The 12,122-nt window shown below is 56.4% G+C and overlaps 4 protein-coding genes across 4 annotated transcripts in view; 2 read left to right on the plus strand and 2 right to left on the minus strand.

Moving 5' to 3' along the window:
- Positions 1-3,330, plus strand: part of PTSG_00795 (uncharacterized protein) — a 3,485-nt gene extending 155 nt beyond the window's left edge. Inside the window, exons 2-8 of the mRNA XM_004998206.1 lie at positions 349-372; positions 624-725; positions 865-961; positions 1,074-1,171; positions 1,486-1,632; positions 1,916-2,056; positions 2,337-3,330. Of these exons, the coding sequence (XP_004998263.1) occupies positions 349-372; positions 624-725; positions 865-961; positions 1,074-1,171; positions 1,486-1,632; positions 1,916-2,056; positions 2,337-3,155 (1,428 nt within the window). The 3' untranslated portion in view covers positions 3,156-3,330. The remainder of the gene's footprint in view (positions 1-348; positions 373-623; positions 726-864; positions 962-1,073; positions 1,172-1,485; positions 1,633-1,915; positions 2,057-2,336) is intronic.
- A 903-nt stretch (positions 3,331-4,233) lies between these two features.
- PTSG_00796 (uncharacterized protein) lies at positions 4,234-5,531 on the plus strand. Its single transcript, XM_004998207.1, has 3 exons — positions 4,234-4,534; positions 4,784-4,833; positions 5,010-5,531. The coding sequence occupies exons 1-3, from the start codon at positions 4,339-4,341 to the stop codon at positions 5,460-5,462; spliced, it is 699 nt and encodes a 232-aa protein (XP_004998264.1). The 5' UTR covers positions 4,234-4,338; the 3' UTR covers positions 5,463-5,531.
- Positions 5,532-6,062: 531 nt separating this feature from the next.
- PTSG_11643 (uncharacterized protein) lies at positions 6,063-11,804 on the minus strand (the record flags this gene model as incomplete). The annotated part of the gene is made up of 13 exons (XM_004998208.1): positions 6,063-6,091; positions 6,327-7,069; positions 7,332-7,435; positions 7,660-7,867; positions 8,020-8,069; positions 8,269-8,373; positions 8,555-8,623; positions 8,922-9,062; positions 9,326-9,472; positions 9,713-9,868; positions 10,174-10,290; positions 10,593-11,523; positions 11,734-11,804. The coding sequence occupies 13 exons, from the start codon at positions 11,802-11,804 to the stop codon at positions 6,063-6,065; spliced, it is 2,871 nt and encodes a 956-aa protein (XP_004998265.1).
- Positions 11,805-11,883: 79 nt separating this feature from the next.
- PTSG_11644 (uncharacterized protein) overlaps positions 11,884-12,122 on the minus strand; it is a gene marked incomplete at both ends in the record, with an annotated part of 8,698 nt that continues 8,459 nt past the window's right edge. The window contains one exon of the mRNA XM_004998209.1: positions 11,884-11,898. Within this exon, the coding sequence (XP_004998266.1) occupies positions 11,884-11,898 (15 nt within the window). The remainder of the gene's footprint in view (positions 11,899-12,122) is intronic.

The following is a 12,122-nucleotide window of genomic DNA, read 5'->3' on the forward strand; positions in this document are numbered from 1 at the left end:
TGACTGTGCATGCTCTCGAATGCAAGAGTTCGCGACATGTTGTCGCAGTTTGCCGTGGCTGGTGTAAGTTGTGTTCTTGGACCTGCGGCTGTTTCTGCCCTGTTTGCCTCCCACACTGCGACACCTCCACTCAACTCATCCGTTTGTTGCCTGCCTGTGTGCTTTGTGTGTGTGTGTGTGTGTGCTTTGTGTGTGTCTGTGTGCTTTGTGTGTGTGTGTGTGTGTGTGTGCTTTGTGCGTGCGTGTGTGTGTCTGTGCGTCTGTGTTTGTGTGTGTGTGTGTGTGTGTGTGTGTGTGTGTGCTTTGTGTGTGTGTGTGTGTGCTTTTGTGTGTGTGTGTGTGTGCCAGTTGAACGCGGCTGAGGAAAAGCCGGTAAGTAAGGCTGCACCGCATCACCCTCCCCTCGCCTTTTGCCACTGCTTCCCAATTTGCACAGATCACAGCTCGGCTCACTGCTTCACAGTCCAGCAGTACCACTCACAATACAGCACTGGACATAGCTCACTCCTTCCCGACACGCTTCAAGCCACTGCAAAGTGCTTCTCCGCCCCCCCCCCCGTCTACCCTCATACACACACATGCCCGACACACTCACGTGTCTTGCTTGTTGTGCGTGCTTGTAGGCCACAGTGAAGACGATTCGTGTGCGTGGGCTTGCCAGGACGTGTGATTGGGTGGTGAAACAGAACCTCAGGCCCATCTTCCAGTCCACCACGCTTCAAGATGTGTGTGTCTTGATATACTGCACCGCTTCAACACAGCACCACACACCACTGCTCTTCACTCTCGCACTCCAGTCTGAACAGCCCCATTAGCCTCACTCACCCTTGCCCGCTTCTTCCTCGTTTCTGTGCTGTCGAATAGGTGATGGAGAACGCGCAGGCCGTATCTGGCAGACTCAAGGGCCTTGGTGTCTTTGCACAGGTTCATGCAAGAATCAACGTTGACCCAGACGTCAGAAGTACGAGCACACGCTGAGCACCTCCTCGTAACACACGGTCTCCGCTCTGGTTTGCATCAAGCATGCCTGCGCACGCATGCATCTCATACACCGTCACTCTTGCGTTCTTCAGACGGGTACATCGTGGACTACGATGTGCGTGAGTCGCGGCTGATTACTGGCAAGACTGGCGTGAAGATTGGAAACAATGAAGGCTCCGCAGATTTGCAGGTAACACGCTGGGCGGTGCCAAGTGGGGTTGTCCGGTGTGTGTCTATCTCTGTATGTGTGTGCGTGTCTAGCTCTGTGTGCTTGTGTCTATCTGTGTCCGTGTGCTTGTGTCTATATGTGTGTGAGCGTGTCGAGCTCTGTGTGCTTGTGTCTATATGTGTGTGTGCGTGTCTAGCTCTGTGTGCTTGTGTCTATCTGTGTGTGTGCTTGTGTCTATCTCTCTCCCTCTCTCTCTGTGTTATGTATCTGGCACATGTTGTTCCGTGACCACAAGCACATCTCAAGCAACCTCCTCCCCTTCCCTTTGTTTGCAGCTGTATGCGAACAACGTGCTTGGGCTCGCGGACCGTTTTATGGTGTCGTCGGGCCGGTCGACACAGCGAACCCACTTCCTTGACGTGCAACACACCATTCCTCTGTTCGCCGCATATTGGCAGCCACTCACCTTCCGCCTCTCAAAGGTTGGATTGGAGAGCTACTCCCTTGCTCATCATGACTACATGTGTGTGTGTGTGTGTGTGTGTGTGTGTCCTCTGGTCTGCATGTTTGCGTTTATGTGTGTGTGTATCTGGTTGGTTGGTGGACGGATGGATAGCTTGCACCGTCCTCGCTCACGTTGTGGGCTGGGTCATGTGAGCCGAATGTGGTCACGCGTACCAGTGCCCACACGGGCCACTACTCGCTCACGTACGCTACTGCTGCTGCTGTCGTTGCTTGTGATTGTCTGTCGGGCACACGTGTCAGCACTCCGTGGTGAGCTTGAGCCAGGGTCTGAAACAGGACAACCACACAGCCGCCGTTGAGCAGGCCTTCCTCTCCACTGCGGGATCCCACAAGCTCACACTTGAATCAAAGTGGCTGCACGTCCAGCCCTCGCAGACAGAGGTGCCCATGCTGTGTGCTTACTCCTGCATGCTTTGTTGCGAGCGTGGGACTTGTGGAGTTCATGTTTGGCTGCAACACACACACACACACACCCACACACTCACTCTCTCTCTCTCTCACTCACTCACTCACTCACTCACTCTCTCTCTCTCTCTCTCTCTCTCTCTCTCTCTCTCTCTCTCTCTCTCTCTCTCTCTCTCTCTCTCTCTCTCTCTCTCTCTCTCTCTCTCTCTTGTGCGCATCCTTCCACTGACACACACACACACGGCTTCCTTTGTAGCCGCCGTTTGAGGTTCGGGAAGCGTGCGGACATTTCCTCAACAACTCGCTCACGCATGAGTTTGTTGGAGACATGCGCAACCCGGCCACGCTGCAGGGGCTGCGGCTGCAGCACCTGTGCCGCTTGTCCGGCGGCCCGCTTGGGGGAAGCTTCAACTACATCAAGAACAACATTGAGGCCGACTACACCACCCGGCGCGTGCCTGCTCTTGGCGGAATGCACTTCAGGTTCTCCGCACGTGCAGGCCTCATCGCCCCCGTGCACATGGAACAGCTCGCTGCTCGCGCGCGCACGCTCCTCCACCGCCTCTCTTCCGACGCTGCTGATGCCCCGAAGCACACACACACCACGTCGCCCACCGCACCACCAGCACCAACACAGGCAACGCCGTCCCAGCACCCGCCGGCATCCGACGTGTGTGTTGCTGATCAGTTTCTCCTCGGTGGCAGCACAGACGTGCGCGGTTTCCAGCAGCACAGCATTGGCCCACGCCGCCGTGGCTTTGCTGCGGGCGCCAACGCGTATTGGGCCGTTGGCGCGCACGCGTACGCACCGCTCCCGCGCGGGCCGTGGCAGGAGAGGTTTGGCGACGTGCTGCGCATCCATGGCTTCATCACCGCAGGGTCCGCAGCAACAGAGGGGAGCTTGCAGGCAACGCGGCGGCGGCTGATGAGCAGTGTTGCTGTGTCGTGCGGCCTTGGGCTGTCAGTTGACTTCCAAACAGCGAGCTTAGAGCTGAGCTACTGCTTGCCACTTGTCTCCAGTACAGGCATCACATCACCGGGGCTGTGCATGGCCATTGGTGCCAACCTGTTGTAGAGTCTCCCTGTGTGCTCTTTGTGTGCGTGTGTATGTATGTGTGTGTGTGCACTTTGTGTGTGGTGTTGACATGAGTTGGTGCTTGAGACGGCGCGTTGGCTGTGCTGTTGCTTGAGCTTGTTCGTTCCTCTGGCTTCAATAGACGATGCGCCATCGCTGCACTTGTAAACACGACCGAAGCAGGCGACGGCCGGTCACGCTTGCTTGCGTGCAGCAGCATATGAAGGCGTGCAAGCTAAGCGTGAATGCACGCATGCACGCGCGAGAGTGCTGTGACTGAGGGGATAGTTGGGTACATTTGGATGCGATCGGGTTTGTCATGCATCACAGTTGTGTGCATGCCATGGCTTTGCTATCGGCCGTCAGGCAGTGTGTGTGTGTGTGTGTGTGTGTGTGTGTGTGTGTGTGTGTGTGTGTGTGTGTGTGTGTGTGTTTTGTGCCACAGTTGCTTCATCCAGTCATCCTGTGATATGTTGGGTGCATATAGGTACCCAACCCCAACCTGCCTCTGCCAAGCGACGTGAGCACACAACCAACTCAAGCAAGCACCTCGCCTCACACAGTGCGTGGGCATCTTGTGCTTGCTGCTTGTTGCCATCAGACCGTTGCTGCACTTCTCAGTTTCTCTCATGCCTGTTCCACTCCAAACTCAAAGAACCATCAATGTTCTCACAGACAACGTACATCATCGTGCTCGCACTGCTGAGCTTGCTCACGCTGTGCAGCTGCACTATCATGGGATGGCTCTTGAAAACGTGCGGTTTGTTGACATGCACGAGTGTATCTCCTTCTCACCTGCGGCTTCTGCTTTTCCAATGAGAGGGGTTGCACGGGTCTCCTTCCATATGCTCACACACATCACATGCCACATTACATGCAACACAAGCCCCCATTGTTCTTCAACTATCCCTTCTGCTGATCGTTTCCATCCCTCACAACATCACTGTGACCCTGAAAACACGCTCATTGTTCACACAGAACACACACATACACACACGCACGAAGACTCCCACAAGACACACACAAGAGAGATTCACATACACGAAGACACACGAAGTTATGCACACACACAGACACAGACACAGACACAGACACAGACACAGACACAAAAGCAGTGCGAAAGTCTGCAGTTTTTGTACTCACCTTTGCAAGTTTGCACTTGCATCGATCCTTGCGGACTGCCATGTTCTCATTTTGCAGGCGAGTGTGGTATGCACACCGCCGCCACCGCCGCCACCGCCGCCACCGCCGCCGCAATCGCCGTGGAGACGAAGAACTGCAGCCCATTGAGCACCACGACTACGACTTTGAAAACAGCGGCGCCCTGCAAGCCTGGCGCCGCATGTCAACGACCAGAAACATCTTCATGCTGGATCAAGGTGAGGTTGAGTAGAAAGAAAGGAAGGAAGGAAGCAATGGAGGGAGGGAAGTGGAAGCGATGAGCGCTTCACTGCAATGGGCTTGTGAAAGCGTCACGCGAGCCTTTGACACTCATGCCGCCACAAACATGTCATACTGTATTCGCTTGCATGCATGCAAGCAAGAAGAAGGCATGTTCAGTTCAGTATGAGCACGTGGCGCCCTTCTCACCTCTGATGTCTGCGACGCGCGATGCTTGCATGCAACAGGGCAGTGCTCCATCTGCCTCATGACGTACTTCATCGGCGATACAGTCCGGGTTAGAGCCAGCAATGTCGCAACTGCACCACAAATCATGTGTCTTCGCATCCCGTTGTAAACGAAGCTCACAACATGCACCCACGCCCAACGCAACCCACTCCCACCCACACTCACCCACACACACACACTCACTCACCCACACACACCATACCCTCGCAACATACATACCCACAGGTGTTGTCCTGCGAGCACGTCTTCCACGCACATTGCGTGGAGCTCTGGCTAAACACGGACCTTCCGCGGAGCAGATGCCCTCTGTGCAAGAGGGAGCACAGCTGGGCAATGCTCGCACAGCAACTCGAGGAGCGCAATAGCGCGGACAACGGCGACAGCGGTGGAAGCGGCAACAGGATGAGCCGTGATGGCGCCGACCAGCCCTCAGGCAGCAGCCGCAGCGATGCAGCAGGCGAGGTCCTAGAGGTCGAGGAACAGGTGGAAGGAACAGAGCCCGTGCGGGCCAGTTCCGGCGACGAGGAAGAGCACCACCAACCCGCACCGGGCTCAGACGCCCTGCCGCAAGAACGGCGTCATGACCAAGATGGTGGCGAGGAACTGGACGACAACAGCGGTGCCGAACAGGCTGCAACCCCGCAATTCCGCCACAACGCACATGCTGCTGTCCTCTGACATCCACGGCGCACCTCACCAACCTGTCGCCGCATCACCATCCCCTCCCCCCCACACACATCCATGGAGGTTGCAGTTCAACCATGATCACTCGTGTAGTTGAGAAATGATAAAACAGCAACCCAAGTAGCCGAGGGGCCCCTCAGCAAATCAAACCATTGAGCAGTCAACCGACATCAGTGAGAAAGTGTCAACGTGAAGTGCAGACCATGTAGGAACGCACATTGAAGCGACGCAAAGGGGCTTCTAAAACAAGCAAAAGAGACGGGAAGCAATACCGCACAGAGGAGCGCCTACAGATGCGGAGCAAGCAAGCAACACCAAGAAGACCAGGTAATGTAACACAAGCGATTGTGACGGCGTGATTCACACACACACGCCTCCAAAATAAGAAAAGGAGCCCTGAGCAAAGACATTCGCGCACAAGAGTAACGCACGGAAGTGGAGGAACCCGCGACACCCAAAGTATAAACAGAGGCCATGCAGTGCACAAGGGCAGGGTAGGCACAGCGGCAATCACAGCAGCGCTAGCGACATCAACAACAACAGCGATGACGGCACGCAGCAACACATGCGTGTAACGTCATGTCACATCACCTGCTAGACCTCCGTCGTGTACACAGCTACACCTGTCAATGCCAACATAGGAGTGATTGTGAGCTCTAGGCTCGTTACACAAGCACAGGCGAGCACGGTAACACGCGTGCACGCACTTGTGCCCAGCAAAGGCATGCACAGCAACAGCACCACATGACCAGCAACACAACTGACCACTCAACCAAAGCGACAATCTCGCAATCTGTGCACACACACACACACACACACACACACACACACACACACACAAGAGGCGTAGTGACCAACCGTCCTCCATTTCCAGCTCAACAGCGTATTTTGGTCGCTGGCCCACGGCAGCCTGGCCTGCTTGGCTGTCTTCGCGCTGTCGTTGGGGTCGCCGGCCGCGTCGCCGCCCCTTTGCGGCGCCACCACTGGACCTCGGAGCTCCGTCCGGGACACTGCCGCGCGGCGTTGACGAGGTGGACGAGGACGAATCCGACAGCTGCGCATGCGCGTGTGCATCAACGGCGCTCTGGTGGTGCTTTGTGTTTGAGGAGGATGACGACAATGTCGTCCCGCCGTCGGCTTTGTCCTCAGCTTGCTTCAAACGGCTGTCGTGGTGCTTGCCAGCGACCTGCTCCTGATCAGACGCTGACTCCTCCTCATCCTCGTCGTCATCGTCTCTGGACATGGTACGCAGACGGTCAAGGGCCCCCGAGGCGAACTCATCCATCTTATCCATGCGCACCAAGGGCTGGCTGCGACGGCGAGGGATCACGGCCAGGTTCTTGCTCTGCGTCACAACTGCCGCCTGTTCCCCGCGACTCAGCTTGCGAGGCCCTGCGGGCGAGTCCTTTCCGCCATGGCGGCCGTTGGTATCGCTGGTGTTACCAGCGCCAGCTGCCTTGTTCTTGTCTGGTGCACCTGATTGCCGCTGCTGGCCGTCCTTACTGGGTGACGACGACCCGCTGCTGCCCGAGCCATCTCCAGCGGCTTGTGTCTTATCACGCTGATTCAGCTCGTATTCCTTGCGTGCCTCCCACAAGGCCCTGTATTGTGGTCATAAAGAGAAAGAGGGAGGGGGAGAGAAAGTGCGTGCGCGTGTATGTGTGCGTGCGCGAGTATGTGTGCATGTGCGCGCGCGTGTGTGCATGTGCGCGCGCGTGTGTGCAAGTGTGAATGTGAGGTGTGCCAAAGTCACAGGTAGTAAACAGCAACAACAGCAAAGGCAATCAACGAAGGCACGCGATGTGACGCCAACGCGACAGTTGCCATGCGCAGGCAGCACAGCACAACAGCATGCACACGTACATGTTGGACTCGAGGTTGGTCATGAAGATGCCTTTGACATCGGGCGACACAAAATCGTTCCACTCCTTCCACAAGGGGTGGCACACAAAGCGCAGGAATCCGTACTGGAATGTGCATGTATGTGTGTGCGTGTGTATGTATGCGTGTATGTATGAGTAGGGTGTGCGTGAATGGATGAATGTATGCATGAATGCATGCATGCATGTGTGCGTGCACGTGGTTCGTACTTGCATAAAGCACACATGCTCAGAGCACAAAGCACACATGGCAAGAAGAGGAGCTTGGAACGCGTGAACATGGGCATTGTGGGTTTCGCAAGCACACGAACCTGGCCCGCGGGAACGGATCCTGCATCGCGGTCGTTGAGGTCGCCCACAGGCAATTTGCGCCGCTTCTCCTCATCGCCCTCGAGCCAGAACTCATTCAGTACACGATACGCCCACCTGTAGCACAGGTTCCAGGGCTTCGTGCACGCGGACAAGTCGGCGCAATGCAGCATGTACTCGAGCACAAACGAGCGATCCTTCAGTGTTGTCCTGTGATGGCAAGCATGGACACAAACAAGGTCAGGCCCAGACGCAAGACAAGCAGCAGATCTTTGTCCTCAACAAGCACACAGTTGCCTTTGCATGCTGCGCCGCAAGACAACGTGTAGCCCATGGCTGACACAACCAATGGGGAAACTCACTCGATGCTGAGGATGTCAGCAGGGACTTCCATGTGCTCGTATTCTTCCATCTGTAGTTGCAAAAGGGTACGCACACACAGAGACACACACATGCATCAAGTCAAGCAAGGTCAGAGCAGATGATTGGGGCGAAGCAATGTGTGTACAGCGACTGAGTCGTATGAAGGTGCACAGAGGGACATGGTTGCGTGACGAACACAACATCAGACCAGTGAAATGCGTCAAATTGCAGATGCGCACGCCACCCACCAGACTGGCGCTCTTGGATGAATAAGACATGAACGTCTCAATGTGTTTCTTGTGCAGCGTCATGTCCGTTCCCAGCACCATGTCAATGATCAGCCGTCGAATTGTCTGATGTGCCACAAGAAGGGGGGGGGGGTTTGCACGATGGTACCAGGGTATTGTATCAGTAAACGGACAGGCTTCTTGGAGGACAAGACCCAGAAAGAGCGAAATAGGTGGGGGCGTGGTTACAGTAGCGTGGATGTGGACAATTGACAGGAGCAGTCACTGGTGGAGCATAGTTGCGCACCTTCTTCTCCTCCGGCTTGAAATGGGCAAGAATGTCACAATCAGGGTGCTCCTTCATCAGTTGAAATGTCTGTTGGGATGTGTTGATATGGCACGGGTGTTGTGTGCCCATCATGTGAGCGCGCGATACAGATGAGTGCGGCACAGTGTGTGGGAGAGAGGTATGCATACACGGGCACGTTGACAAACGTATACACACACACGCAGGGGTACACACACACACACACACACACACACACACACACACACACACACACACACACACACACACACACACACACACACACACACACACACACACACACACGGGAGGAGGTACGCATGTACACGCACAGTCAGACAGAGACAAGAGTGAAGACAGGCCGTACTGTTGCAGCGTGGAAGTTTTCGAGCACGGAGCGGTCGTTGTAAAGGACGGCGAGATCATTCCCCGTCTTCATGAGGAACGAGTTGGTGTAGCCGGGATGGCCAACGTCGTGGACGCCAGCAGCAACGATGGCCGCAAAAGCCTGAACAACAAGGCACACAAACACACACACACACACACACACACACGCACACACACACACACACACACACACACACACACACGCACACACACACACACACACGCACGCACACACACACACACACACGCACACACACACACACACACGACATCAGTCCTTGGTCAGTGCGACAGAATGCGACTGTGGCAATGCAAGCGGCACCACAAAGGAATGGAGTGAGGAAACAGGATTGCGTGCGCGTGGCGGACAAGGCCACAACAAACCTCAGTCGGTGTAAAGTACGACACGGAGTCGAGGAGGCACGCCATGACATGCAACACGTCTGCACCATGGGTGTTTGTGTGGTAAAAGTTGACTGGGTGTGGCTTGTACATGCGCTCGATCCGGTGGAAGAAGCGTGCACACGTGTCCTGCCACGACAGCAAAAGGCGGACGAGACAAGGCCAGTGAGCATGCGCGAGCAAGCATTGTTAGAAGGATCAAGGGAACATAAGTTACAGATGTGACGGAACACAAGATTGAAAGGGTAAGGGAAGACAAGGGCGGAGAAAGGGATGTATGCACTCATGACATGTGCAGACACACACACACAGAGCCATGCACACACACACACACATGCACACACGCGCGCAATGACATGAAGAACGAACGATGTTGATGGGCAGCTTGTCGTTGAGTCTGCGGTCGCAGATGTGCTTGAGGCCAAGCCAGGTGAGAGGCGACGTTGTCGCGGATTCCAGTTTGAAGATGTCCAAGTCCCAGCGGTCAGAACGAAGCAGCAGCTCCATCACATCAGAGTTCTTCTTCTGCTCACGCCAAGCATATGACAAGGCGTGTCAGAAGAAGGCATTGGATTGCATGCATGCAACAAGTGGCATGTGCAGCGCACTTGGCACAGATCAGACAACCAAAGCTACCACACAAGAACATCGAGTCTCACACGCATGCGCACGCACGCACACGCACACGACGACATCCAGTCACACGCGCACACGCGCACTGCCACCCAGTCACACGCGCACAGATGAACAAATACCTGCACACGCACTGTCACCCACTCACGCACATACACCCCACACCCACCCACACCCAATCAAGCCATCATACAGACCTGCAGCGGAACAATGGACGTTTCCTCCATGGCCGCCAGGTGCTTCTTGAAACGGTCGAGGTTGTCGATGCGCGTGTCTTCGTCAACGACATTGTACTCGGCGCCGCCACGAATGTCCTGAAATGGCAAGTGGGACAATCACAAGCACCCCCCCCCAGCAATCCCGTTAGTCGAAATCCAACGAGAACAGGGTTGGTTGGGGCAGGTCAACATTGGTTTTCACGGGACGAAAGCACGAAGCACGCCGATAATTTGCACAAATCAAAACAAAGGCACGTGCCACACTGTGTCAAGTAAGGAAAGCCGGAAAACAATTCCGACTTACCACCACCGATAGCACCGACTGACAACCAAAACGACCAAACCAAACCCAACACACGGAACAATGCCAGAAACGAGCTCAGGGTCTGGAATGATACCTCGAGGGAGCGCTGCTTGAACCTGAGCAAACCAGCGCTGGCCAGCGGCTGCTTGCTGGCAGCGGCGGGCAGCGCCTTTGTCCGCCCACCGCGCCGGCGGCCCTTGGGGCTGCTCACTGTCATGGACCGGGTCATGTTGCGCGTGTGGGCGGTGTTGAGTGCTGCCGTCATCTGCTGCACCTTTGATTCGCGGCGCTCTGCCTCGTGCGTGGTATCAGTCTCTTCAGCGTCAGCAGCGGCTTTAGGGGAGGCTTCCTCGCTAGCGCCCTTCATGGTAGCGATGCGCTTGCTGACCGCCCGAGCCGTGGCCTGCAGGTCCTTCGGGGAAACGCTGCGTGCGCGTGGCGTTGCCTGGCTGCGGACCGATGCGCTGGGGCTGAGTTGCACGTCTTCGCCCTCGTCGCTGCCCACGGAGAAGCGAACGCTCGGTGTTGTCTTCTTCGTCTTCTGGCGCTGCTGCTGCTGTTGCCGCGTGTGCGTCTCGGGGGCCTTGCGCGCGTGCACGTCTTCGTCTTCAGTGCCGCTGGCAGCGATGTCGTCGTCGTCCTCTGGGCCGAGCTCCCGCCCAAACCCGACGTTGTCGTACGTGCCCTTGCTCATGCGAGGCTTGCGGGAGCTGCCTGCGGTGGCGGAGAAGCTTGATGCTGCGGATGAGTCAAACACATCCTTCTCCGAGGCGCAGCTCTGCACGCTGCTAAGCCTGGACGCGCGCTTTGGCTGCGCGTGCGGGGACCTCGTCTCGTGTCTGAACGTGGGAGAGCGCGGGGGCGTTGTTGTTGGGGAGGTGGGCTCGTTGACGTCAACCTCAACCTCCTCCTTCAGGGGGCCATAGCGTGGGCTCTGCCGGCGGTGGCCACGCGGCGAGCGGCGGTTGTTGCGCACGGCGTCTGCGCGGCTCATCCGCTCAAGGCGAGGCGAGGTGGTGGGCGACCTGCAAACGTGTGTATGTGTGTGAGTGCATACATGTACATGTGGTGCGATAAGTGAGTGAGTGCGTGTGCATGGGGGTGCGGTGCGGGTGAGTGCGTGAGTGAGCTTGCGTGGGCATGGAGGGGGGGGGGGGAGAAGTTCAGACATCGTACAGGTGCATCGTACAAATGCCAACAGTTCGATGTCAACGCTAACAGTCGACACTTCGTACATGAGCGGGGAGGGTGGGCGAGCGTGGTGCGATGCGGCTCGGCTGACGTTTGGGGAGGTGTCACCCCGCATGCTCACAGTGGCCTGAGTGTCTGATTGACGGCGCAAAGAGCGTTTCAGGCGGGTCTCAGATGTTGTGCGCCTGAGTACGCTACGCGACACCGGCCTGTTGAGAGTGAGTGAGGGAGTGCGTGTGTGTACGTGTGTGGGGGAGTGCGTGTGTGTGTGTATGTGTGGGGGAGTGCGTGTGTGTGTGTATGTGTGAGGGAGTGCGTGCGCGCACGCGTGTGTGTGGGGGAGTGCGTGCGTGTGTGCGTGCGTGTGTGTATGTGTGTGTGTGTGCGTGTGTGTATGTGTGTGTGTGTGTGTGTGTGTGTGTGTGTGTGTGTG

Source organism: Salpingoeca rosetta (genome assembly GCF_000188695.1).
Source record: "Salpingoeca rosetta unplaced genomic scaffold supercont1.2, whole genome shotgun sequence".
Classification (NCBI taxonomy): domain Eukaryota; class Choanoflagellata; order Craspedida; family Salpingoecidae; genus Salpingoeca; species Salpingoeca rosetta.